Source organism: Myotis nattereri (genome assembly GCF_964212035.1).
Source record: "Myotis nattereri genome assembly, chromosome: 21".
Lineage (NCBI taxonomy): Eukaryota > Metazoa > Chordata > Mammalia > Chiroptera > Vespertilionidae > Myotis > Myotis nattereri.
This window is the reverse complement of record NC_138097.1, coordinates 1,915,997-1,943,144: the sequence shown is the minus strand read 5'-3', so window position 1 is coordinate 1,943,144 and position 27,148 is coordinate 1,915,997. Positions and strand designations below refer to the sequence as shown.

At 56.8% G+C, this 27,148-nt stretch overlaps 1 protein-coding gene across 1 annotated transcript in view; it reads left to right on the top strand.

Annotated features, from left to right (window-relative positions):
• The window catches only part of ADAMTSL3 (ADAMTS like 3), a gene marked incomplete at both ends in the record, with an annotated part of 105,926 nt that extends 78,993 nt beyond the window's left edge, over positions 1-26,933 (top strand). Inside the window, 15 exon segments of the mRNA XM_081114674.1 lie at positions 679-959; positions 5,066-5,195; positions 6,351-6,543; positions 6,635-6,814; positions 10,194-10,347; positions 13,896-14,934; positions 15,319-15,446; positions 16,312-16,440; positions 20,433-20,615; positions 23,011-23,194; positions 24,071-24,266; positions 25,525-25,619; positions 26,479-26,664; positions 26,666-26,750; positions 26,754-26,933. Of these exon segments, the coding sequence (XP_080970800.1) occupies positions 679-959; positions 5,066-5,195; positions 6,351-6,543; positions 6,635-6,814; positions 10,194-10,347; positions 13,896-14,934; positions 15,319-15,446; positions 16,312-16,440; positions 20,433-20,615; positions 23,011-23,194; positions 24,071-24,266; positions 25,525-25,619; positions 26,479-26,664; positions 26,666-26,750; positions 26,754-26,933 (3,343 nt within the window).
• Positions 26,934-27,148: the final 215 nt, after the last annotated feature.

Sequence of the window (27,148 nt, the reverse complement as noted above, 5' to 3'; positions counted from 1 at the left end):
GTGACCCCCAACCATAACATTATTTTCGTTGCTACTTCATAACTGTAATTTTGCTATAGTTATGAATCGTCATGTAAATATCTGATGTGCAGGATGTATTTTCATGGTTACACATTGAACATAATGAAAGCATCGTGATTAACCACAAAAACAATATGTAATTATAGGTGTGTTTCCGATCGATGGTCTTAGGCGACCCCTGTGAAAGGGTCGTTCGGCCCCCAAAGGGGTCGCGACCCTCAGGTTGAGAACCGCTGTTTTAAAAGCTCCTCCCTGGAGTCCCTGTGGTTTCTGAAATCAATAAAAAAATAATACATTTTTTAACATTTTTTTATTGACTTCCGAGAGGAAGGGAGAGGGAGAGATAGAAACATCAACGATGAGAGAGAATCACCCATTGGCTGCCCTCTGCACGCCCTCTACTGGGGATGGAGCCCACAACCCAGGCCTGTGCCCTTGACGGGAATCGAACCCTGGACCCCCTCCGTCCGCAGGCTGACGCTCTACCCACTGAGCCACACCGGCCGGGGCAAAAAACATATGTATTTTAACAACCTAGAGCATTCGGACCAGATTGGCTGTGGTGGGAATGAAGCTGTTTTTCCCCCCACAGGATGCTCGCCCCCACCCCCCCAGGGGCCTGCGAGTGACCCGTGTCCCCCCCTGGTGTCCCCGCAGGTTCATCCCGGAGCCCTGGTCCCCCTGCAGCGCCCCCTGCGGGCCGGGCGTGCAGGTGGGGGAGGTGCGGTGCCGCGTGCTGCTCGCCTTCGCGGAGACGGAGACGGAGCTGCCGGCCGAGGAGTGCGCGGGCCCCGCGCCGCCCACCCGGCGGCCCTGCCAGCGGCGGGCCTGTGGCCGCGGCGCCCCGGGCCCGGGCGCGCCCCTCCCCGCGGACGGCGGGCCGACCTTCCACTGGGAGTACGCGGGCTTCACCCCCTGCACGGCCACCTGCCTGGGAGGTACTGGCCTGGCTTCGGGTCGGGATGCTCGGGCGCCGCTGGTCGGAGAAAACTCCCCGTAGGAGCAGGGACGCGGGGCCCGGCCGGTGTGGCTCAGTGTGGAGCGCCGGAGCCGCTGGTGTCATTTCCCGGGTTGCGGGCTCGGTCCCCAGCAGGGGGCGCGCAGGAGGCAGCCGGTCCATGATTCTCGCCCAGCTAAAGGGTGTCCCAAAATTCACGCAAGAAGTACTTTTGATAGAAACACAGGTTTATAATTAAAAACTGTAAATTTTTTATTGATTCACAAAGTAGACAGTCTAGGGTTCTGTGTGGAATAGCACATCGGGTCCGTGGCCTCCCCGGCTTTGCTGGCACAGACGCAAAGTTGTGGTCTCCATGGGTCTCCCTTGCCCCTGCTCCTGGGCCATCATTGGTACTTGGGGATGCTTATCCAATGGGAGGGATTGGCATCCAAGGGCAACAGATATGAGAATCTGATTCAATAAACCAAGTCAAATTAGGCTTTTATTTGTTGTTGTTGTTGTTAATGCTCACGCAAAATGCAAATCTTGCGTGAATTTTGGGACACCCTTTATAATAATAAAAGCGTAATATACTCATTAGACTGGACATCCTTCTGGACATCCTTCCAGACAACCTTCCACACAAAGCCAGGGGTGCGAGGGAAGCTGGTGCCGGCAGCCGGGGAAAGGAAGGCCTCCGCTTGCACGAATTTCGTGCATCGGGCCCCTAGTCATTAATGTTTCTCTCTGCCTCTCCTTCCTCTCTGAAATCAATAAAAATATATATATATATAAAAAATAAACGCCGAAACCGGTTTGGCTCAGTGGATAGAGCGTCAGCCTGCGGACTGAAAGGTCCCAGGTTCGATTCCGGTCAAGGGCATGTACCTGGGTTGCAGGCACATCTCCAGTAGGGGGTGTGCAGGAGGCAGCTGATCGATGTTTCTCTCTCATCGATCTTTCTAACTCTCTATCTCTCTCCCTTCCTCTCTGTAAAAAATCAATAAAATATATTTAAAAAAATAAATAAATAAATAAACAATGGAACGCTCCAGAAGGAAAGGGAAAGGCAACGTAATCCACAGATTATCCTGAAAAGATGGAAGGGGAGGGAGTAGGAAGCGCCGTCGTGGAGATCAGCCTTAAAGAGTCAGAGGGGGCCCTGGCCGGTGTGGCTCAGTGGATAGAGCGTCAGTCTCCGGACCGAAGGGTCCCGGGTTCAATTCCCGGTCAAGGGCACGTGCCCAGGCTGCGGTCTCGATCCCCAGTGGGAGGCGTGCAGGAGGCAGCCGACCTTTGATGCTTTCTCATCACTGATGTTTCTCTCTCTTTCCCTCTCCCTTCCTCTCTGGAATCCATTTAAATAAATAAAGTTTTTAGAAAAGGGGCTGGAAGGGGAGGGGAGCTCCAGGTAGATAGAGTGGGGAGGGAAGGCTAGAGTGAGGGGCTCCCTTCGTGGCTGGGACTCGATAACACCCGAGAGCAGGGAGCTCCTATCTGGGGGTTCCTAGTCACCTGTGGGGGAACATGTGTGTGGGAACGGATTTGTAAGCGAAGGGACAGGCCTCTGAGGTCACGGGCTGGTATGCAGCTATGATACCGCTGACGGCAGTGCGTTCGGATCTAATGCAGGGTCATGCATAGACGTAGACGCGTGCCTGAGCGGTACTGATCCATGCAGGCCTACTCCATTCCCATGGTGGAGGCCAAGATGGCCGTCTTGGCCCCGGCTGGTGCGGCTCAGTGGATAGAGCGTCGGCCTGCGGACTGAAGGGTCCCGGGTTCAATTCCCGCTCCAGGGACATGTCCGGGTTGCGGGCTTGATCCCCAGTGTGGGGCGTGCAGGAGGCAGCCGATCCATGATTCTCTCTCATCATGGATGTTTCTTTCTCTCTCTCTCTCTCCCCCTCCCTTCCTCTCTGAAAACAATAAAAATATATTTAAAAAGAAAAAGACAGCCCTAGCTGGTGTTGCTCAGTGGATAGAGCGTCAGCCTACGGACAGAAGGGTCCTGGGTTCGATTCCCGGTCCAAGGCACATGCCTGGGTTGCGGGCTCCATCCCCAGTGGGGGGCGTGCAGGAGGCAGCCAGTCCATGATTCTCTCTCATGATGGATGTTTCTATCCCTCTCTCCCTCTCCCTTCCTCTCTGACATCAATAAAAATATATATTTTTTAACAACAACAAGTTGACGGACGATGCCTGGAGATTTCAGACTGGTCCTGCCATGGCCAGGAACCTAAGATTACAACCCAAGGAAGCAGGAAAGAGTTTAGTCAAAAAAACCTAAGCCTCACAGACACGTATTGGCTATCTCCTCTGGCAAACAAACACCGCGTTCTGTAAAACATTGTCGGGGGGCTGGATTGCAGCGTGGCGTTGGGAAAAAAGAACCGCAATCTCCCGACATAATGGGACCCACATTCCTGCCTGGAACTGGATACATTTGCGTATTTCCACCAGCCAGTCGGTTGCGGTGACAAATTTTCTCTGATTTTTTTTTTTTTTGTCGTCAAGCGTTTGATTTATCGTCTGTTCCGATCTGATTCCCCGATCATTCCTTCCATCGCGACGGACAAGGGGTGGCGGTGGGGGCGTGGGCTTTGGGGTGAGACACCCCTGTCTGGCCGGAAGGGAGTGAGGCCGGGAGGGTTTCTGTTTGGACGGGGAGGGGCCGCTGCTTGGGGGCGCCGGTGCCCGGTGGCTGTGTTGTATCTTGGAATCCTCTAGGACATGGAGAGACAGCGGAATTAGAAGGCAGGAAATCACTCCTTTAGTCTCCAATCGACCCCTTCTTTGGCGTCTTCATTTTGCCTCCAAACCTCAGTCTCCTTACTTTGTTTTGTGTGTGTGTGTGTGTGTGTGTGCGTGTGTGTGTGTGTGAGAGAGAGAGAGAGAGAGAGAGAGATTTTTTTAAAAAATATGTTTTTATTGATGTCAGAGAGGAAGGGAGAGGGAGAGAAACATCGATGATGAGAGAGAATCATGGACCAGCCGCCTCCTGCACGCCCCCCACTGGGGATGGAGCCCACAACCCGGGCCTGTGCCCCTGACCGGGAATCGAACCCTGACCTCCTGGTTCCTAGGTTGATGCTCCACCACTGAGCCACACGGGCCGGCTTGCTTTTTGTTTTTATGGTGTTTTAGTTTGTTAATCCTCCCCCCCAGGATTATTTTTCCATTGATTTTTAGAGAGAGCGGAAGGGAGAGGGGAGAGGGAGAGAGAGAGAGAGAGAGAGAGACAGAGACACGGATGTGAGAGAGACATGCGCCCCGACCAGGGCCGGGGATCGAGCCTGCAATGGAGGTACATGCCCTTGACCGGAATCAAACCCGGGACCCTTCGGTCCGAGGGCCAACGCGCTGTCCACTGAGCCACACCAGCCAGGGCCATGTCCTTCCTGTTAGAGGACCACCATGGAGATAGTGACCCTGCTCTTTTGACCTCACAAGGTGACGGTCGCCTCGAATCATCCGTTTGAAAGCCCTTTCCCCGCGGGAGGTATAGCAAGTAGACCAGCCGTTCTCAGCCTGTGGGTCATGACCCCTTTGGTGGTCACAGGGGTTGCCTAAGACCACCCTGCATATCAGATATTTACATGACGATTCATCACAGCAGCCACATGACAGCGATGAAGTGGCCACGGAAATAATGTTATGGGTGGGTCCCCACAGGAGGAACCGTATTAAAGGGCCAGAAGGTTGAGAACCACGGAAGGAGACGTATTGCTAATTACAGTGACAGTGAATGAGGAGGAACTCAGACATATGAGGACTTTGATGCAGGTTATGCATCCAAGTTAGCACCTGTGCAGTGATATGGAGAAAATGTTCATTTCAAAGAGGAAGGGGAAGGGAGAGAGGGAGAGAGGGAGAGAGGGAGAGAGAGAGAGAGAGAGACATCAGTGATGAGAGAGAATCATGGACCGGCTGCCTCCTGCCCGCCCCACACTGGGGATTGAACCCACAAACTGGGCCTGTGCCCTGACCGGGAATCGAACCCTAACCCTCTATCCCTCTCCCTTCCTCTCTGAAATCAATTAAAAAATTTTTTAAAAGACTTAAAAACAATCACTTGCACTTTTGTCTCTCTCCACCCTCCAGGCCACCAAGAGGCCATCGCGGTGTGTCTACACGTCCAGACCGGGCAGACGGTCAACGCCTCGCTGTGCGACTCGCTCCACCGCCCCCCTGCCATGAGCCAGGCCTGCAACACGGAGCCCTGCCCGCCGCGGTACGTCCCGTCTCCTGCGCCCGGGACGCGGGCCTGCGCGCGGAGCCATGGGGGTCTGCCCACGGCTGGCCTCCCGGCCTGCTCCCAGCTCTCCCTCCTCCGCTCAAGCTATGCTGCTGCCAGATTCATTTTTTAAAAATATATATATTTTTAAATGTATTTCTTTACTGATTTCAGAGAGGAAGGAAGAGGGAGAGAGAGATAGAAACATCCATGATGAGAGAGAATCACAGATCGGCTGCCTCCTCCACGCCCCAGGCTGGGGATGGAGCCCGCAATCTGGGCATGTGTCCTTGGCCGGAATCGAACCTGGGACCCTTCAGTCCGTAGGCCGATGCTCTAGCCACTGAGCCAAACTGGCCAGGGCTGTTTTTTTTTTATTATCCCTACCCAAGGAGTGAGACTACTTTTTTTCCATTGATTTTTTTTTTTTTAAGAGAGACTAGAGGGGGGAGAGAGAAACACGCCCCACACTGGGGATCGAGCCCGCAACCCGGGCCTGTGCCCTGACCGGGAGTTGAATGGGTGACCTACTCGTTCATGGGTTGGCGCTCAACCACTGAGCAACACCAGCTGGGCATGTCTTATTCTGTTTTTAAATTAAATATATTTTTATTGATGTCAGAGAGGAAGAGAGAGAGAGAGAGACATGATGAGAGAGAGTCATGGATCGGCTGCCTCCTGCACAGGGCCCACTGGGGATCGAGCCCTGTGCCCTGACCGGGAATCAAACCCTGACCTCCTGGTTCATAGGTCGATGCTCAACCACTGAGCCACATTGCCTGGGCCATTTCTTGCCTTTAAACCTCACCTTTGCCCTGGCCGGTTTGGCTCAATGGATAGTCAGCTTAGGACTGAAGGGTCCCAGGTTCGATTCCGGTCAGGGCACATGCCCAGGTTGTGGGCTCGATCCCCCGTGGGGGGCGTGCAGGAGGCAGCCAGTCCGTGATTCTCTCTCATCATGGATGTCTCTCTCTCTCCTTCTCCCTTCCTCTCTGAAATCAATACGAATATATATTTTTTAAAATAAACCTCACCTTTTTGCATCTGTGCTCCGGGTGTGACGTCTGCGCAGGATCTGAGGACCTGAGATCGTCCGCCTTTCACGTTGCACGCGGTCTCGTGGCACCGTCCAACCTCTCGCTTCTTCTCCAGGTGGCACACGGGCTCCTGGGGGCCCTGCTCCGCGACCTGCGGCGTGGGCATCCAGACGCGGGACGTGTACTGCCTGCACCCCGGGGAGACGCCCGTCCCGGCCGCCGAGTGTGGCGACGACAAGCCCCACGCCCTGCAGGCCTGCAATCAGTTCGACTGCCCTCCCGGCTGGCACATTGACGACTGGCAGCCGGTAGGCAGCCTGTACGCACTCCCCACCCCCCGCCCCCCGCCAGGCTCCTGGGGGTGAACCCCACCCCGACGCCCCTCCTCCGTCCCCTCAGTGTCCCAGGACGTGCGGCGGGGGCACCCAGCACCGGAGGGTCACCTGCCGGCAGCTGCTGACCGACGGCAGCTTCCTGACGCTCTCCGATGAGCTGTGCCACGGCCCCAAGGCCTCGTCCCGTAAGTCCTGCGCCAGGACCGACTGCCCTCCGCAGCTCTCCGTGGGCGACTGGTCCCAGGTGAGGGCCCTTCCCGGCTTCGCGGGCCCTGCTTTGTTTTATTAAAATGCTAGAGGCGCGGTGCATGGATTCGTGCACCGGTGGGTCCCTCGGCTGGGCCGAAATCCGCTCTCCAGCATCCCCCGAGGGGTCCCAGATTGCAAGAGGGCGCAGGCCAGGCTGAGGGACCCCACTGTTGCACCATTGGGGCCGGGGAGGGGCTGCAGGAGGGCTCCAGGGTGTGTCCAGCCCCTCTCACCCAGTCCCAATCAGCCGGACCCCAGCAGCAAGCTAACCTACTGGTGGGAGCGTCTGCCCCATGGTGGTCAGTGTACATCATAACGACTGGTCAAATGGTCGAACAGTCAAAGGGACAATTAGTATGTTGGGCTTTTATACATAGACTAGAGGCCCAGTGCATGAAATTTGTGCAAGAGCAGGCAGGCCTTCCTTCTCCCAGCTGCCGGTACCGGCTTCCCTCTGGCACCCGGGACCCGGGCTTCCCTCCGGCCGCCGGCAGAAACCCGGGACCCAGGCTTCCCTCGCAGCCCAGGTTTCGTCTGGAAGGTCATCCGGAAGGACGTCCGGAAGATGTCCGGTCTAATTAGCATATTATGCTTTTATTATTACAGACTAGGGGCCCGGTGCACGAAATTCATGCACTGGGTGTGTGTGGGGGGGAGTGTCCCTCAGCCCAGCCTGCCCCCTCTCACATACTGGGAGCCCTCAGGCATTGACCCCCATCACCCTCCGATCGCCTGATCGGCCCCTTGCCCAGGCCTGACGCCTCCACCAGAGGTGTCAGGCTTGGACAGGGAACCCCCATCTCCCCCCAATCACTGGCTCTGACCCCCGCCCAGGCCTGAGGCCTCTGGCCCAGGAATCATGCCTGGGCAGGGGACCCCCATCTCCCTCTGATCGCTTGCTCCACCCCCTGCCCAAGCCTGACGCCTCTGACCCAGGCTTCAGGCCTGGGCAAGGGGACCATCATATCCCCCCAATCCCCAGCTCTGCCCCCCACCCAGGCCTGATGCCTCGGCCAGAGGAGTTGACCCTCATCACCCTCCGATCACCAATCACCGGATCGGCCCCTTGACCAGGCCTGAGGCCTCCGGCAGAGGTGTCAGGCCTGGGCAGGGGACCCCCAGCTCCCCGTGGTTGCAGGCTCCACCCCTGCCCAGGCCTAATGCCTCTGGCCTAGGCGTCCGGCCCGGGCAGCGGGGACCCGCAGCTGCAGTGGGCCCGCGATCGTGGGCTCCGCTTTAGGCCCAGGCAAGGGGCCCCTAGCTCCTGGGACTGCCAGCTTCGACCATGCCCAGCTCCCATCGCTGGCTCCACCCCTACTTCCTGCTATCACTGGCCAGGGCGGCAAAGGCGCCTGATTCTCCGATCATGGCTGGGGGGCAGGGCCTTTGCCCTGCCCCCCAGCTCTTAGCTCCCCCCTGGGTTTCAGATCACTGTCAGTGGCAGGGGGCTTCTTCCTGCTTTCCCTTTCGCCTCCCTGCATTGTGCCTACATATGCAAATTAGCCGCCATCTTAGTTGTCAGTTAATTTGCATATAGCCCTGATTAGCCAATGAAAAGGGTAGCGCCGTACGCCAATTACCATTTTTCTCTTTTATTAGTGTAGATATTTTTATTTATTTCAGAGAGGAAGGGAGAGGGAGGGAGAGAGAGAAACATCCATTATGAGAGAGAATCATGGATCGTCTGCCTCCTGCACGCCCGCACACTGGGGATCAAGCCTGCAACCCGGGCATGTGCCCTGACTGGGAATTGAACCCATGACCCTTGGTCCTCGGGCCGATGTTCTAACCACTGAGCAGAACCAGCCAGGGCTCAGCCACTCTTTTAATTGAATTTCACTTTAATTTTTTTCCTAATAAAATTGCCTATATGCCTCATGGAAAATTTCTCATATAGGTCATTAAAACTTTAACTGGCAGGTACACACAATGATTATCAAATATCAATTTGCACAATGAGCATTCCATATTAATGATGTTTTATGTATAGCAGTTTGGATGATTTTTTAAAAAAAAAAACTTTCCTTTTATATACTTGTGTGTCTTTAATTCTTACCATTTTTTGAAATATGTTTTTATAGATTTCAGAGAGGAAGGGAGAGGGAAACATCCATGATGAGAGAGAATCATTGATTGGCTGCCTCCTCCTGATTCACGCTGGGGATCAAGCCTGCAACCCAGGCCTGTGCCCTGACCGGGAATCGAACGGTGACCTCCTGGTTCATAGGAGCATGCACAACCACTGAGCCACAATGGCCGGGAAATTCTTGGTCATTTTAATTTTTTTTAAAGCAGTCACCTTACTATATAAACAAATAGCTTAAAAATAAATTAGACATCAATTACAAGAGATGTTACAAAAGAAACATAACCCGACAATGAATTACAGGAAATTAATTACTATCAGGGAAAGAAAGAAGGGAGGGAAAGGAGAAGAGGAGAAAAGACAGGGAAACTATCCATGTCTTAAAAGATAATGGTGGCCCAGCTGGTGTGGCTCAGCGGTTGAGCATCAACCTAGGAACCAGGAGGTCACGGTTCGATTCCTGGACAGGGCACATGCCCGGGTTGCGGGCTCCATCCCCAGTAGGGGACATGCAGGAGGCAGCTGATCCATGATTCTCTCTCATCATGGATGTTTCTCTCTATCTCTCTCCCTTCCACTCTGAAATCAATAAAAATATATTTTAAGCCCTAGTCAGTTTGGCTCAGTGGATAGAGCGTCAGCCTGCGGACTGAAGGGTCCCGGGTTCGATTCTGGTCAAGGGCACATGTCTGGGTTGCCGGCTCAATCCCCAGTAATCGACATGCAGGAGGCAGCCGATCAATGATTCTCATGATTGGTATTTTTCCCTCTCAGCATCCCCCTTCCGCTCTGAAATCAATAAAAATATATTAAAATATATATATGTACTAGAGGCCCAGTGCTCACAATTCATGCACAGAGGGGTGGTCCCTTAGCCCAACCTGCACCCTCTCCAACCTGGGACCCCTCAGGGGATGTCCCACAGGGATCAGGCCTAAACCGGCAGTCGGACATCCCTCTTGCAATCCGGGACCGCTGGCTCCTAACCACTCATCTGCCAGCCTGCCTGATCGCCCCTAACCGCTCTCCCCTGCTGGCCTGATCGCCCCTAACTGCCTCTGCCTTGGCCCCTGCCACTGTGGCTTTTGTCCGGAAGGATGTCCGGAAGACGTCCGGTCTAATTAGCATGTTACCCTTTTATTAGTATAGATATGCATATGTATGTCTATTTAAAAACGATGGCGCTAGGGAACGGCCATGTGTCGACACTCCCGTGCCCGCAGTCCCCTCTGGCCTGGCTGTCTGCTGCGCAGGCTCCGTTCACGCTGTCGCCCCGTTCCCCCCGCAGTGCTCCGTCAGCTGTGGTGTGGGGACCCAGCGGAGGAAGCAGGTGTGCCAGAGGCTGACGGCCAAGGGCAGGCGGGTCCCCGTCAGCGAGGCCCTGTGCGGGGAGCTTCCGGGGCCCCCTCTCGTGCGGTCCTGCCAGATGCCGGCCTGCAGCAGTAAGTATGTGGACATCTGTGCGTCTTGTTCCAATGGCTTCCTATCATCCAAATAGCAACTGACTTTCATTGAGAGGAAGGGGGGGGGGGGGACAGGAGAGGGAAGGAGAGAGAGAGAAACATTGATTTGTTCTTCCACTTTTTAGAAAATATATATTGATGTCAGAGAGGAAGGGAGAGGGAGAGAGAGAGAGACATCCATGATGAGAGAGAATCAGGGATCGGCTGCCTCCTGCACGCCCCCCACTGGGGATCGAGCCCGCAACCCGGGCCTGTGCCCTGACCAGGAATTAAACCCAGGACCGTTCAGTCCCCAGACCAACGCTCTATCCACCGAGCCACACTGGCTAGAGCTATTGTTCCACTTCTTTATGCATTCATTGGTAGCTCCTTGTATGTGCCCTGACCGGGAATCGAACCTACAACCTTGGTGTAGTAGGCCGGCGCTCTAACCACTGACCTACCCAGCCAGGGCTCGATGGGGTATTTCTAATCTGTAGGTCAAGCGAGCCCATCAGAAGTTAGAATTGTTGTATGCAGCTTTAAGGACTACCTGCCCACAGGACAAATGTATTTTAGGTCTCTCTTTTAAAGAAATTACATCCTACGCCGGCCAGATGAGATAAGCATTTTTTTAAGTATTCAATTATTGCATTTTCAGGATACACGAGAGCATATGTGTTACATGTGCACATGTATGTTTGATGCACGAGGTTGACGAGAAAGGAATTGTGGGCTGTCCCTGCAGCACGTGAAAATAGGGCAGCACATGTGCAGGAAGGAGGTAGGGAGGGGGCCAGGTTTATCTTTCACCATCTTTCATTATTCACCTGGAAAGTGGCATTAATGATTTCAGGTACTTTACTGCGCTTATGGCAAGAAAAAAGAAATCCGAAACTGTTAATTTTTTTTAAATATACGTATTATTTTTTTAAGAGGAAGGGGAGAGAGAGAGAAATATCAATGATGAGAGAGAACCATGGGTCGGCCGCCTCCTGCACGCCCCACACTGGGGATGGAGCCCACAACCCGGGCCTGTGCCCTGACCGGGAATCACACTTCGACCTCCTGGTTCCTAGGTCGACGCTCAACCACGGAACCACACCGGCCTGGCAGTTAACTGTTATTTTAATACAGCTAGGGGAAATATATATATATATTTATTTATTTTCTTAAGTTCACCAGCAACTTGCAAAACAAAGCAAGAAACACAATACTAACCTTTAAAAAAGTAATAGCATTGCACCACCGGCGTGGCTCAGTGGTTGGGCATCGACCTAGGAACCAGGAGGTCACGGTTTGATTCCCGGTCACGGGCACATGCCCAGATTTCGGGCTCCATCCCCAGCATGGGGTGGGCAGGAGGCAGCCAATGCATGATTCTCTCTCATCATTAATGTTTCTCTCTCCCTCTCCCTCTCCCTTCTTGTCTGAAACCAACAAAAATATATTTTTTAAAAAAACTAATAGCACTTACTAAGCACTTGTTAAGTGGAGTTCCTTTTGAGCACCAAATCATTGATTTGGAGGCAGATATAGTCCTTGTTTAGAGACGAGGAATCCAAGATTTGGAGACGGTCTGAGACCTGACCAGGCCCCTGGCTGCCCGTTGGCCCCCGGGCCCGCTAACCACAGTCTGTCTGATCACTAAGCCCAGGCTCCTAGCCACCTCTCCCTGCTGACTCATGGATGACATGAATGGGGCCTTTTTTGGGGGGGCGGGGGGGCGGTGGTGCCCCTGGGAATTCTTTGAGAACAAATTTTCGAAATCTTGCGCTTCCGAGAATTTGCGATCCCCAGACGCCCGGTGCCCCGGGATCCTGGAATTCAGGACCGTCTGACCCGCCGTCGCGCTCCGAGCTGCGTCGTCTCGTTTTCGTGAGCTGTGGGTGGTTTTACAGCCCCGTGGCCAGACCACAGGCTGCCCAAGAGGAGGGAGGAATGAAAGCCATGCCGGCGGCTCCCGCTAAAATAACAGAATAACATGTGTGGAGACGGCGCGGTCAGGGGGGCGTGCCATGTGGTCCGAGATGACATCATACATGACTGTGGCAGCTGGCGGGGACCCGAGGAAGACGATAAGCCTTAAGGTGGAAAAAAGAAAGAAAATGACTAATATTTCTCCCGGCCCACGTGGCTAAGGGGTGGAGGGTTGAACCTATGAACCAGGAGATCAGGGTTTGATTCTGGTCAGGCCACAGGCCCGGGGTGCGGGCTTGATCCCCAGTGTGGGGCGTGCAGGAGGCAGACAATCCGTGATTCTCTCTCATCATGGATGTTTCTCTCTCTCTCCCCCTCTCCCTTCTTCTCTGCAATCAATTTTTTAAAAAAGGTTAGAATGGGAAATAAAAATTTAAAAAAGTCACCCAGTCCACCCATGCTGTGATCTGTATCCCACTCCCAGGAAACCATCCTAATCGGTGCGTTGGCTTTTAAACTTTTCCCGTGGAACCTCATGCCTCCCCAAACTGGGGCTTTGTAAAATAACACGTTTTCACGCATTGCATTGAAAGTTGCATTCTTTGCTGCTCAAGGCCTAAGATAGTTGTGCAACTTACTCTCAATACCTTTCGTTATTCAGGTTTTAATTCTCAGGTGGTTTTGTGTGTGCTTTGTTTTGTGTTTTATTGATTTCAGAGAGGCAGGGAGAAGGAGAGAGAGAGAGAGAGAGAGAGAGAGAAACATCCATGATGAGAGAGAATCATGGACCGGCTGCCTCCTGCACGCCCCACACTGGGGATCGAGCCCACAACCCGGGCCTGTGCCCTGACCGGGAATCGAACCCTGACTTCCTGGTTCCTAGGTCAACACTCAACCACTGAGCCCCATCAGCTGGGCTTCTGGTGTTTTCAAAGAGGAAAAAATATACATTTGTTGGACTGTGTCAGCCTTGAAATATTGCTGTTGAAAACTTTTATTCCTGAGATGTTTGTTGGTATTTTTTATTATTATTATTATTTTTATTAGAGGTCCGATGCATGAAATTCGTGCACAGACAGGGGGGTCCCTCAGCCCGGCCTGCACTCTCTCCTATCCGGTCCTACCTGATTGCCCCTAACCACTCTGCCTGCCTGCCTGATCAATCCCTAACCTCTCTGCCTGCCTGCCTGCCTGATCGCCCCTAACCACTCTGCATGCCTGCCTAATCCCCCTAACTGCTCCCCTGCCAGCCTGGTTGCCCCTAACTGCCCTCCCCTGCCGACCTGATCGTCCCTAACTGCCTCTGCCTCGGCCCCCACCACCATGGCTTTGTCTGGAAGGACGTCCAAAAGATGCCTGGTCTAATTAGCATACTACCCTTTTATTAGTATAGATTGATTGATTTCAGAGAGGAAGGGAGAGGGAGAGAGAGATAGAAACATCCATGATGAGAGAGTATCACGGACCGGCTGCCTCCTGCACGCCCCACACTGGGGATGGAGCCCGCAACCCGGGCCTGTGCCCTTGACCGGGAATCGAACCCGGGACCCTTCCATCCGCAGGCCGACGCTCTATCCACGGAGCCACACCAGCTAGGGGGGGCACTTGTTTCTTTGTTTTCCCCGCAGAGAGGAAAGCAGAGACACAGCCAACCCCCCGGGAGCAGGGTCCCCAGATCCTGGCCGTCCCGCGCGTGTACATCCAGACGCGGGAGGAGAGGCGCGTCCACCTGACGGTGGGCGGCAGGGCCTACCTGCTGCCCAACACGTCGGTGCTGATCCGGTGCCCGGTGCGCCGCTTCCAGAAGGCCCTGATCCAGTGGGAGAAGGACGGCCGCTGCCTGCAGCCCTCCGAGCGCCGGGGCGTCACCAAGTCGGGGTCCCTGAAGATCCACGGCCTGGCCGCCCCCGACGGCGGCGTGTACGGCTGCGTGGCCGGCCCCGCCCGGGAGACCTTGGTCCTCAAGCTCATCGGCACCGACAACCGGCTCATCGCGCCCCCGGCCCCCGGGGAGCGCTCCCGGGGACCCCCGGCCATGGGCCAGGGCCGAGCTGACACTGTGGGGGCCACCTGGCAGGCCATGAGGCAGATGTGGCAGGACCGCAATGAGCTGGATGGGCACGAGGGCCAGGTCCTCCGCGCCCTGCTGGGGCCCTGCCACCCCGGCCATGCAGGCCCCCCCGGGTCCTGGGAGCTGCAAGGCGAGCAGTTTGAAGCCGCCGTCCGGCAGGGCGCCTCCAGCATGGACACGGCCCGGTTCGACGGGCTGATCCGGAACCTGAGCCGGATGATGGAGGCCGGGCAGGTGAGCGACGACCTGGCGTCCAGGGTCATCTACCAGCTGGTGGCCGCGCGCCCCTGGAGGGCCAGCCCGGAGGAGGCGCCTGCCCAGGCTCCGGGGAGCGGGGACCCCGGGGGGCGTGCGCCCCAAGGCCCGAGGGGGAGACACGCGGGCGGGCTGACGGTCCCGCCGAAGGGACCGGAGCTGGTGAGGCGGCCGCAGCCCGCGTCGGTGTCATTCAATGCGACCGTCCGTGCCACGATCGGGAGCGCGGTGTACGTCACCAACAGGACGGCGGCCGTCCACCTGCTGTGCCAGCCGGTCGGCCCCGGCGAGGTCGCCTACGCGTGGACCAAGGACGGGGTGCCGCTGCAGCCGTCGGAAAAGTGAGTGGGGGGACCCGCTGCTTCCTTTCGCGAGGCCTGTGTGCTTCCTGTGTGTGTGTGTGAGGAAAATCTTCGTCTCCTGGCGAGAGAGATAGGCGATGGGATGGGGAAGCTCAGAGAGAAAGGGAGGGGGAGAGAGAGAGGAACATTGATGCAGCGCTGTCTGCCATTTCCACGCGTTTCAGCGAAAAAGAATGTCTTGTCCGCCCTCTCTGGCCTGTGCCACCCTCTGCCCGTTGGCAGGAGGCTCGCCGGGGTCCGCTTTGAGGATCCTTGCCCGCCGGTGTCTGCGGTGATGCCATCTCTTCTCTCTGTGTGACCGGCTGTGGTCCCAGGGCCCTGCAACGGGTCACGTGACTCCCGCCCCTTCTCTCTGTCCCCCAGGATCGTCCTGTCCGGAGCGGGGGTGCTGCAGATACGGAACCCCACGAGGGCCGAGCAGGGGCTGTACGGGTGCTCCGTGGCCAACCGGCTCGGCTCCGACGCGGCGAGCTCGCCCGTGCTGTTTGCAGGTAATGCCCCGCGGTGGCGCCTGGGCCGCCTGGGGCTGGGGTTTTGTTTGTTTGTTTGTTTTAATATAGTTTTATGGATGTCAGAGGGGAAGGAAGAGGGAGAGAGAGAAACATCCATGATGAGAATCATGGACCGGCTGCCTCCTGCACGCCCCCCACTGGGGATGGAGCCTGCAACCCGGGCCTGTGCTCTCAACTGGAATCGAACCCGGGACCCTTTGGTCCACAGGCCGACGCTCTATCCACTGAGCCGTGAGCCGGGGCCTGGTGCTGGTCCTGCTCGCCCACAGAGACATCATCCACGCCAGGCCTTCTCTCCGGAATTCCTTCCTTTATCAAATGTACCCGAGAGGGACTTGGCTATACCACCCCCATGCTCCCATGGCCCACCGATGGCCGTGGTCGTGCAGCCTTGTCAATATCTCTTTGTCTGTGTCCACCCATCTGTCCATCCATCCGTCTGTCTGTCCGCTAAGCCCCGCCCCTCCCGCCAGGTGTGCCTTTCCCTGCCACGAGGGTACCGAGCCAGCGGGGACCCGTCCCCGGCTCTCAGAGAGCGCGGCACAGTGGGCCCAATGCACACGTTTTACCCAAGAGCCAGAGCCCGAACCCAGCCCGGCCGGCGTGGCTCAGGGGTTGAGCGTCGGCCTAGGAACCAGGAGGTCAGGGTTCGATTCCCGGTCAGGGCACAGGCCCGGGGTGCGGGCTCCATCCCCAGTGGGGGGCGTGCAGGAGGCAGCCGATCCGTGATTCTCCCTCATCATGGATGTTCCTCTCTCTCTCCCTTCTCTGAAATCAATCAAAATATATTAAAAAAAAAAAAAAAGCCTGAACTAACATGGTTTCCTGTTGCCTTTGAATGAAGAGGCGCCCGTCATCTTGGTCAGGGGAAGGAACGTCACCGGATGGGAGCCTGGCCCGCTCTCCGTCGTGGTCGGAGGCACCGTGAGGGCGGCCCTGGGGGCAAACGTGACCATCCAGTGTCCCGTACGAGGTAAGTGTGGCCGCTCGCCATGGGAGGGCACGTGGCCTGTGGCCAGGAGATACCCTGACCATCTTTAAACACCTGATTGTCCAGCCCTGGCCGGTGTGGCTCAGTGGATAGAGCGACAGCCTGCGGACTGAAGGGTCCCGGGTTCAATTCCAGGTTGCGGGCTCGATCCACAGTGTGGGGCGTGCAGGAGGCAGCCGATCCATGATGCTCTCTCATCATTGATGTTTCTCTCTCTCTCTCTCTCTCCCTCTCCCTTTTTCTCTGAAATCAATCAAAAAATATATTTTTTAAAAATCCCTCTGGCCTCCCAACAAATGTGTGAGTTTTCTGGCAAAACGCACCCACCATTACCGAGTGGGCAGCGTCCCCTAGCCACAGGGAGGAGGGAGGCGGAGGGAGCTTTGCCGTGGCCACACCACAGACGCCTGGAGACCCCGCAGCCCTGCACCTGCGGGGGACGCTCCAGGGGAACTCTGACTTCCATGGAGAGAAACCTCAACGTTTAACATTAATTCTAAGCTAGAGCCCGGTGCATGAAATTCGTGCACAGGTGGGGTCCCTAGGCCTGGCCGGCAATCAGGGCCAATCAGGTTCCCTGTCTCCCTGCCTCCCCACCTCCCTGCCTCCTCCTTCCCTCGCTCCCTCAGCGGCCCCCCGCTGCTGGTCGCCGGCCATGTTCCGAGCCGCCGAAGGGCTGTGGTGGGGTCCTGGCTGCCCTAGGTCAGAGACGGGGGTGAGTGGAAACTGTTAGTTAGCGGAGCCGTCCCCATTCTGCCTGCCTCTGTCCTCTCCCCGCCTCCGCAGCCCCTCCGCCGTGGGCTGCAGCCCCGCCTCGCTCCCCCCCCCCCAGACCACCCCCCCCCCCCGACCCATTCAGCTTATTAGAAACTCGAGGCCCGATGCACAAAAATTTATGCAAGAGTAGGCCTTCCTTCCCCCGGCCGCCGGCACTGGCTTCCCTCTGGCACCTGGAACCTGGACTGCTTCCCTCCGGCTGCCACCCCCAGGCACCCGGGACCCAGGCTTTGCTCCGTCCCGGCTTCGTCCGGAATGCCGCCGGATGGACGTTCAGTCTAATTAGCACATTACCCTTTTATTATTATAAACTAGAGGCCCGGTGCACGAAATTCACGTACTTGGGGCGGGGTGGGGAGTCCCTCAGTCCGTTCTGCACCCGCTCGCAGTCCGGGAGCCCTCGGGGGATGTGCGACTGCCACAGAGGCGGGAGAGGCTCCTGCCACCGCCGCTGTGATCACCAGCGTGAGCCTGGCTTCTGGCTGAGCGGTGCTCCCCCTGTGGGAGCACACTGACCACCAGGGGGCAGCTCCTGCATTGACCATCTGTCCCCTGGTGCTCAGTGCATGTCATAGTGACTGGTCGACTGCCTGCCCCCTGGTGGTCAGTGCTCATCACAGCAAGCAGTTGAACGCCCTTAGCATATCATTAGCATATTACATTTTGATTGGTTGAACGGACAACTGGACGACCGGACGCTTAGCATATTAGGCTTTTATCATATAGGATGGCTCCATTTGGCCTTTTTTTTTTTTTTACGGTTAATCCTCACCTGAGGCTATTTTCCCATTGATTTTTAGAGAGAGTGGAAGGGAGAGGGAGAGACAGAGAGAAGCATCGATGTGAGAGAGAATCATGGACCGGCTGCCTCCTGCCCCCCCCCCCTACTGGGGATGGAGCCCACAACCCGGGAATCGAACCCTGACCTCCTGGTTCATAGGTTGACGCTCACCTGGTTGAACCCCTGAGCCACGCCGGCTCCGTGAGTGGAAGCAGGGACTCTACGTGATGTAGATGAGGGCGTCATCACTTTCACACGCTGGAACCCCGCTTTAGGACGTGGTGTGTTCGCGTTGCGAATGCAGATGAACCCCCTGCGTCGGTGGCATGCGCACCCCTGTCTGTGTCCTAGGTGCCCTTCGGACATTGCTCACGGCGAGTTACAATGAGCTCGCCGATGCGTCCCTCTTAGGCCAGCGGTTCTCAGCCTGCGGGTCGCGACCCCTTTGGGGGTCGAACGACCCTGTCACAGGGGTCGCCTAAGACCATCGGAAAACACATCTATAATGACATATTGTTTCTGTGATGAATCACTGTGCTTTACTGATGTTCAATTTGTAACCATGAAATTGGGGGTCACCACAGCATGAGGAGCTGTATGAAAGGGTCGCGGTGTGAGGAAGGTTGAGAACCGCTGCCTTAGACGGACTCACAGTCCTTCCCTACGGTCAGCTGTGCCGTATTTAACCGTGTGGTAGAGAGAGGAGTAGTGATGGTCTTCAGTCCCTGTGCGTTGAGAGTATTCGGACGTGCAGCTCTGTATTTCTAAAGCTTAAAAGGTCTAAGTCGCGAGAGTTATTCGTCTTGCTCTTAAAAAATTAGAGTGTCTGCCTTAGCCGGTGTGGCTCAGTGGATAGCGCGTCGGCCTGCAGACTGAAGGGTCCCGGGTTCGATTCCGGTCAAGGGCACTGACCTCGGTTGTAGGCTTGATCCCAGCCCTGGTTGGAGTGCATGGAGGAGGCAACCCATCGATATATCTCTCTCACACCCATGTTTCTCTCTCTCTCTCTCTCTCTCTCTCTCTCTCTCCTTTCCTTCCCTTCCCTTCCACTCTCTCTAGAAAAATATCCTCGGGTGAGGGTTAGAAAACAAATAGTTGCCCTGGCCAGTTTGGCTCAGTGGATAGAGCGTCGGCCTGCGGACCGAGGGGCCCCGGGTTCGATTCCGGCCAAGGGCACGTGCCTGGGTTGCGGGCTCGATCCCCAGTCGGGGGCGTGCAGGAGGCAGCCGATCAGTGATTCTCTCTCATCATTGATGTTCCATCTCTCTCTCCCTCTTCTTCCTCTCTGACGTCAATAAAGAAATATATATATTTAAAAAAAAAGAAAACCAATAGTTTCTGCCCCAGTCAGTGTAGCTCAGTGGGTAGAGCATAAGCCCTTGGACTGAAGGGTCCCGGGTTCGATGCCGGTCAAGGGCATGGACCTCAGTTGCAGGCTTGATCCCGGCCCTGGTAGGGGTGTGAGCGGGGAGGCACCCCAATCGATGGGTCTCTCTCACACCGATGTTTCTCTCTCTGTGTCTCTCCTCCTCCCTTCCCGTAGCTCAAAAAAATCAATGGAAAAATACCCTCAGGTGACGATTAACCAAAAAACAAAAAAATTTTTTTTTCTTCTAAATATGGATGTTTTAACCTCACCCTCTCTGCCCCCTGCTGGCGAGAAAGGGAAGTTCCTCCCTCTGAGAATCGATCGGTATCCGCATTACATCCCTCCCCCCACCCCCTGCCTGCCAACGCCCTATACGAGCATCATTTATCCCAATATCTCCGTCCCGCATGCATTCCCTCTGGCTTGTTTTTTGGCTCTTAAGCGCTTTGGAGATGCGGTCGACCTCGGCCTTTGCTTTAAAACGTTCTCGTGTCTGACTGGACTATTAGCTGTCTTCACGGGCCTTCATCACCCCCCTTCTGCGAGGGTGGGGAGGGCATTGTTGTGGCGCAGCGAGATTCTGTGGTCACACATTCCTCCTCGTCGCCTCGTCCCTGGCCCATGCTGCTCCCCGTCGGGTGGACGTGGGTTTTCATCATATAGTGGATGTGAGAGCCTGTGATTCAAGGTCTTGGTCGGAAATCCCTTTACCCACCACCCCCTTGCCCCCCAAAAAGGACCCTCTCTCCAGAAAAGTACATTTGCCCATGAAATCTTTTTTATTTAATCTATTTTTATTGATTTCAGAGAGGAAGGGAGAGGGAGAGAGAGAGAGAAACATCCATGATGAGAGAGAATCATGGATCGGCTGCCTCCTGCACGCCCCCCGCTGGGGATCGAGCCCCCAACCCGGGCCTGTGCCCTGAGCGGGAATCGAACCCTGACCTCCTGGTTCACAGGTCGATGCTCACCCCCTGAGCCATGCCGGCTGCCGTGGGCCTGTTCTTAAAGGCATCTGCCTCCGCCCTGTTTGCTTCCATCCCACAGGCGTCCCCCGGCCCACGGTGAGCTGGGTGAAGAGAGGCGGGCCGCTGGGGGACAACATCTCCGTGCTCCCCAATGGGTCCCTGCTGCTACAGAACGTCTCCCGGCAAAACAAAGGCACCTACGTCTGCAGGGCCTCCAGCGCGCTGGGGAAGGCGGCGGCCACGTCCGTCCTGCACCTGCTGGGTAAGTGTCCCGTCCGGGCTGGGCTTGGCGGGCCTCCCCGCCGACAGGGCACCCCGTTTGTGGGTTATGGCGCTGAGAAGTAGACGAGATGGGCGTGCGAGGCTTTGCACTATGAACTAAGGGCTGCTCGTCTCTCTCTGTTGATTTCAGAGAGGAAGGGAGAGGGAGAGAGAGAGACACACATCCATGATGAGAGAGGATCATGGATCGGCTGCCTCCTGCATGCCCCACACTGGGGATCGAGCCCGCAACCCAGGCATGTGCCCTTGACCGGAATCGAACCCCGGACCCTTCATCCGCAGGCCGACGCTCTATCCACTGGGCCACACCAGCCAGGGCTTTCCATTGATTTTTAGGGAGAGTGGGAGGGATGGGAGAGACAGAGAGAGAAACATCGACGTGAGAGAGACACACCGATCGGTTGCCTCCTGCACGCGCCCCATGCAGGGCCAGGATGGAGCCTGCAACCCAGATACATGCTCTTGACAGGAATCGAACCCGGGACCCTTTGGTCTGCAGGCCCGTGCTCTAGCCATTGAGCCACACCGGCCAGGGCAGAGCTGCTTGTCTCTTAGAAGGCGTAACTTTCCGCCTGAGAATCTAAGCTGGGGTGCAAATGCTCCCGTGCGGAATTGAGACCCTTCACGTTCGGCCTGGACACCCGCTTCCCTCCTGACCTTGACTGACCTTGACTGACCGTACCTTCCCCGCTCGCTGGGGAGTCCCGGCCTTCCCCTTGCTTCTCCCCTCTGCACGCCTCAGGCCCTTCCCCCCCACCCCCCCTCCCCATCCCGGATCTTCTGTGGTTCAACTTGTTCTCTCCAGATTGAAACATTTGTATTGTTAACCAGAGGCCCGATGCATGGAAATTCGTGCAAGAGTCGGCCTTCCTTCCCCCGGCTGCCGGCACCGCCTTCCCTCCTCCTGCCAGGCCCCAGCTTCGTCAGGAAGGACGTCCGGAATGACGTCCGGAAGATGTCCAGTCTAATTAGCATACTAGTATTACCCTTTTATTATTATAGATCCTCACCCGAGGATATTTTTAGAGAGAGTGGAAGAGAGAGGGGGAGACAGAGAGAAACCTGCATGTGAGAGAGACACATATCGATGGGTTGCCTCCTGCACACGCCCCGATCAGGAATTGAACCCGTGGCCCTTTGGTGCGCGAGCCAATGCTCTAACCACTGAGCAACAGTGGCCAGGGCCTAGAGCTCATCTTTTTTCTTTTTTAAAAAAAATATATGTTTATTGATTTCAGAGAACGAGAGAGAGACACATCCATGAGGAGAGAGAATCAGGGGTCGGCTGCCTCCTGCACGCCCCACACAGGGGATCGAGCCCACAACCCGGGCCTGTGCCCTGACGGGAATCGAACCCGGGACCTCCTGGTTCATAGGTCGACGTCCAACCACTGAGCCACCACGGCCGGGACTGATCCACTTTGCAGACATTGTCCCTGGAGAGGCCTCCCGCCTGTCCCTGGCTCCCCGCCCCTCCTCCCTCTGGCGGGGCGGGTCCTGGTGGGTCCCTCTGGCCTGCAGGGGCCCCTCCCCCGGGCTGTGGTCCAAGGGCCCGTCCTGGCCGCCGTTCCCACAGTTATTGCCATCGGTTCGTGAGGGAAATGGGGTTTAAAGGACCCCACTTGCAGGGAGCCAATGGGGGAAAGGGGACATATAGTGTCATACCTCTAACAATCAACAAGTACTTACAGTAAATAAAGTAAAGACAGTGAAGAATAAATGCATTAATTACACAAAAATAAAAAATGAAGGACCCCTTTGCTCTCCCTATGTGATGGCTGACTCTCTGTGCACCAGACACAGACAGGCTACACAGAACAGCTGGGGAGGGGGTTCCAGGCCGCTCAGTGGGACAGCTGGGGGGGGGGGGGAGGGTCCAGACCGCTCAGTGGGACAGCTGGGAGGGGGGAGGGTCCAGACCGCTCAGTGGGACAGCTGGGGGGGAGGGGTCCAGACCGCTCAGTGGGACAGCTGGGGGGGAGGGGTCCAGACCGCTCAGTGGGACAGCTGGGGGGGAGGGGTCCAGACCGCTCAGTGGGACAGCTGGGGGGGAGGGGTCCAGCCCGCTCAGTGGGACAGCTGGGGGGGGTCCTGCCCGCTCAGTGGGACAGCTGGGGGAGGGGTCCAGCCCGCTCAGTGGGACAGCTGGGGGAGGGGTCCTGCCCGCTCAGTGGGACAGCTGGGGGGGGTCCAGCCCGCTCAGTGGGACAGCTGGGGGGGGGGGTCCAGGCTGCTCAGTGGGACAGCTGGGGGGGGGGGGTCCAGCCCGCTCAGTGGGACAGCTGGGGGGGGGGGGGCCAGCCCGCTCAGTGGGACAGCTCTGGGAACCCTGATTGGCCATGCAGGCAGCATCACTCTCATCCTTCCCCCCCCAGAGCCCTCCTGGAGGCCGGGTCCCTGGACACCGTGTCCCGCCCCCTGCGGCCGCTCGGGAGCCCGCGTCCGGAGCCTCCGGTGCGTGGCGGCGGGCGGGCAGGAGGTGAGCGATGCCCTGTGCGGGCACCTCCCCAGGCCGCCGGTCCACTCGCAGCCCTGCCCCCGCCGGGACTGCCCCCCCAGGTACGTGCGGCCACAGCTTGACCTCATCGGGACCGGGTTCCTGCTGGTTTCAAAGGCACCGGAACCTGGACTAAGACTTCTTTAGCGGGGCCGGCCGGTGTTGCTCAGCGGTTAGCGTCGCCCCGGGAACCCAGAGGTTATGGGTTCGATTCCGGTCAAGGCCACGCACCTCGGTGGCAGGCTCCATCCCTGGCCCTGCTCAGGGCGTGTGCAAGAGGCAGCCGATCGATGTGTCTCTCTCACATCGATGTCTCTCTCTCTCTCTCTGTCTCCCCCCCCCCCTTCCGCTCTCTCTAAAAATCAATGGAAAAATATCCCTGGGTGAGGATTCAAATGCATATTTTTTTCTCCCCTTCAGTGAGTCGAAATCCACGTGGACACGTCCGCCCAATATTCCCCTCGCTCAGTCCTCGGGGGCCACACCGGCAACGGGTCTTGTATAAAAACTCGCAGGAGCCCTGGCCGGTGTGGCTCAGTGGATAGAGCGTCGGCCTGCGGACTCAAGGGTCCTGGGTTCGATTCCGGTCAAGGGCACAGGCCTGGGTTTTGAGCTCGGTCGCCCGTGGGGGGCGTGCAGGAGGCAGCCGATCCATGGTTCCCTCTCATCCTTGATGTTTCTCTCTCCTCTCTGAAATCAATAAAAATATAAGAAAATGAAATTAAATAAAGACTCGCAGGAGGCGTGACCCCTCCCGGTGTCGGTTTGGGAGTCTCTACAGGGGACTCTGTGGCCCCCTGAGCAGAGGGAAGTGTGGGCCGAAGGCAGGCGGCCCCTGAGCTGCTGGTCCTACCCCCCCCCCCACCACGTAGGGAGCGCCTACCCCCCCTCCACCCGACGGGCCGGGCGCTCCTGAGCTCTGGAGTTTCTGTCCGCAGGTGGGTCGCCAGCCCCTGGTCCGAGTGCTCCGCGTCCTGCGGGAAGGGGTCCCGCGTTCGGCAAGTGACGTGCAAACGCACCCAGGCCGGCGGCACCGCGTGGGGGATGCCCCCGGGAGCCTGCGACCCCCACAGCCGGCCTCCGGGGAGAAGCCCGTGCTCCGGACACCCGTGCGCCGAGGAGCCGGCGGGCCAGGTAAGACGCCCACGCCCCTGTTCCGACGGAGCTCCCATCGCCTGCTTCCAGTCGATTTTTAAAAATACATATTTTTTATTGATGTCAGAGAGGAAGGGAGAGGGAGACAGAAACATCAGTGACGAGAGAGAATCATGGATCGGCTGCCTCCTGCACGCCCCCCACTGGGGATCGAGCCCGCAACCTGGGCGTGTGTCCTGACCAGGAATCGAACCCAGGACCCTTTAGTCCGCAGGCCAACGCTCTATCCATTGAGCCACACCAGCCAGGGCTCTAGTTGATTTTTTAATGTTTTCTTTTCTTTCTTTTTTTAAGTTTCTGACCCAGGTCTGTGACCTTGTATAGGTCTTTATTAATGACCATTTTATTATCATTACTAGAGGCCCGATGCACGAAATTCATGCAAGAGCAGGCCTTCCTTCCCCCGGCTGCCGGCACTGGCATCCCTCTGGCACCCGGGATCCGGGCATCCCTCCTGTACCCGGGGCGGGCTTCCCTCACAGCCCTGGCTTCATCCGGAAGGACGTCTGGTCAAATTAGCATATGACGCTTTTTTTATTATAGCTTATTTGTTAATCCTCGCCCGAGGGTATTTTTCCATTGATTTGTAGGGCGAATGGAAGAGAGAGGGAGACAGAGAGACACATCGATGGGTTGCCTCCTGCCTGCACCTGGATGAGGGCCCGGCAGGGGAGGAGCCTGCAACTCTGGCACAGGCCCTTGACCGGAATCGAACCCGGGACCCTTCAGTCCACAGGCTGACGCTCTGTCCACTGAGTGACACCAGCCAGGGCTATTATTATTATTATTTTTTTATTGATGTCAGAGAGGAAGGGGGAGAGAGAGAGAGAGAGAGAGAGAGAAACATCCCTGATGAGAGAGAATCATGGATCAGCTGCCTCCTGCACGCCCCCTACTGGGGATCGAGCCCACAACCCGGGCCTGTGCCCTCGACCGGGAATCGAACCGTGACCCCCTCGTTCACAGGTCCATGCTCAACCACTGAGCCACACCAGCCGGGCAATATTATAATAGAAATCTTTGCCAAAAAAATGTTTAAAATGACAGGTAGGGGCCTGAAGTGGCCTGCTAGGGTTGCCATAGCAACAGACGACAGACTGGGCACCTCCAACTGCAGACACTGGTTTGCACACAGTCCCGGAGGTCCAAGGTCAAAGGTCATCGGGTGGTTCGGGCGCGACCCCCTTATCAGCCTGGGGGCAGCCCCTCGAGCTCACTGCCCTGTGCTTTGTTCCAGTGTCCCGGACGCTGCCTGGGTCGCGCCGTGAGGATACAGCCGCGCCCCGTCCTCTGTCCACACAACAGCTCTGACCCCCACTGTGATGACAGGAGGTACTGGCCCCGCCCCCCGCAGGGACTGACACCTGTCTGTCTCCTCTCCTCACTGAGCACTCCCAGTAAAACCACGATCTCTCGCAGTGACATCCTATGTAATAAAACCCTAATATGCAAACGACCACACAGCGGAATGACCGGTCGCTATGACACTCACTGACCACCAGGGGGCAGACGCTCAATACAGGAGCTGCCCTCTGGCAGTCAGTGTGCTCCCACAGGGGGAGCGCCGCTCACTGCTGTAGGCGGGCGGTAAGGAGCGAGGGGTCCCAGACTGTGAGAGCCCTGGACGGTGAGAGGGATGTCTGACTGCCAGCTTAGGCCCGATCCCCAGGGGGTCGGGCCTAAGCTGGCAGGTGGACATCCCCCAAGGCGTTGTAGGCCGGGCTGAGGGACCCGCTGGCCAGTGCACAAATTCATGCACCAGGCCTCTAGTCCGTATTAATACACATTATGCTGAAACAGGGATAGATGCATACTATTGATAATCACACATTATTTGTGTGTTTTTTGTGGTTTTTAGACATATTTGTATTGATTTCAGAGAGGAAGGGAAAGGGAGAAAGAGAGGTAGAAACATCCATGATGAGAGAGAATCATGGATCAGCCGCCTCCTGCACGCCCCACGCTGGGGATCGAGCCCGCAACCCAGGCATGTGCCCTTGACCGGAATCGAACCCGGGACCCTTCAGTCCACAGGCCGACGCTCTATCCCCTGAGCCACACCAGGCAGGGCCACATCGAAGTCTTGCTGGAGCAAACGAGACGACCTTGACCTTCGGCTCCGGGGCCAGCCCGAGCCTTCAGCGAGGTGTGGCAGCGTCCAGCCCGCCCACTCCCTGTTCCCCACACACAGCTGCAGCCAGAGCCCGTCTCCCCGAACGGACGATGCTTGGAACAGCCGCCCCGCTTCTCAGCAGACAGGCCCGTTTCCTGTTCTGCGGGAGGATGGAGACCACACACAGACTGATGTGTGCCTGGCAGATGCTTTTCGTTGCGTTTTGCAAGACGGATTTACAACCCAAAGCCGCGCATGTGTGTTGTGGGGGGAGGGAGGCGAGGTGCTTTCTCGCTAACATACCAGACGTGTTTTCTGGGAGCTGGCTTCTCCGACGTATACATCAGGTGTAAGCATGTCCCCCATCTTCATGCATAAGATTCTGTTTCTTCTGTTTCACTGGGACGCGTAGCTCCTCCTTCCATTTGACGGATTGGAATTGTTTGGCCATGACACACAGATGTTTCAGCCGACATCTGGAACACATCTTTCCACAGAACGGCCCATATTGTTGCAGGACAGGTTTTAGATAAGGAAATGGATGGACCGCCCTATTCGTTTGGATACTAAATTACCATCAAAATGTCCACACCAGCCCGAGCCGGTGTGGCTCAGTGGATAGCGCGTCGGCCTGCGGACGGAAGGGTCCCGGGTTCGATTCCGGTCAAGGGCACATGCCCGGGTTGCAGGCTCGATCCCCAGTGGGGGGCGTGCAGGAGGCAGCTGACCCATGATTCTCTATCACCAT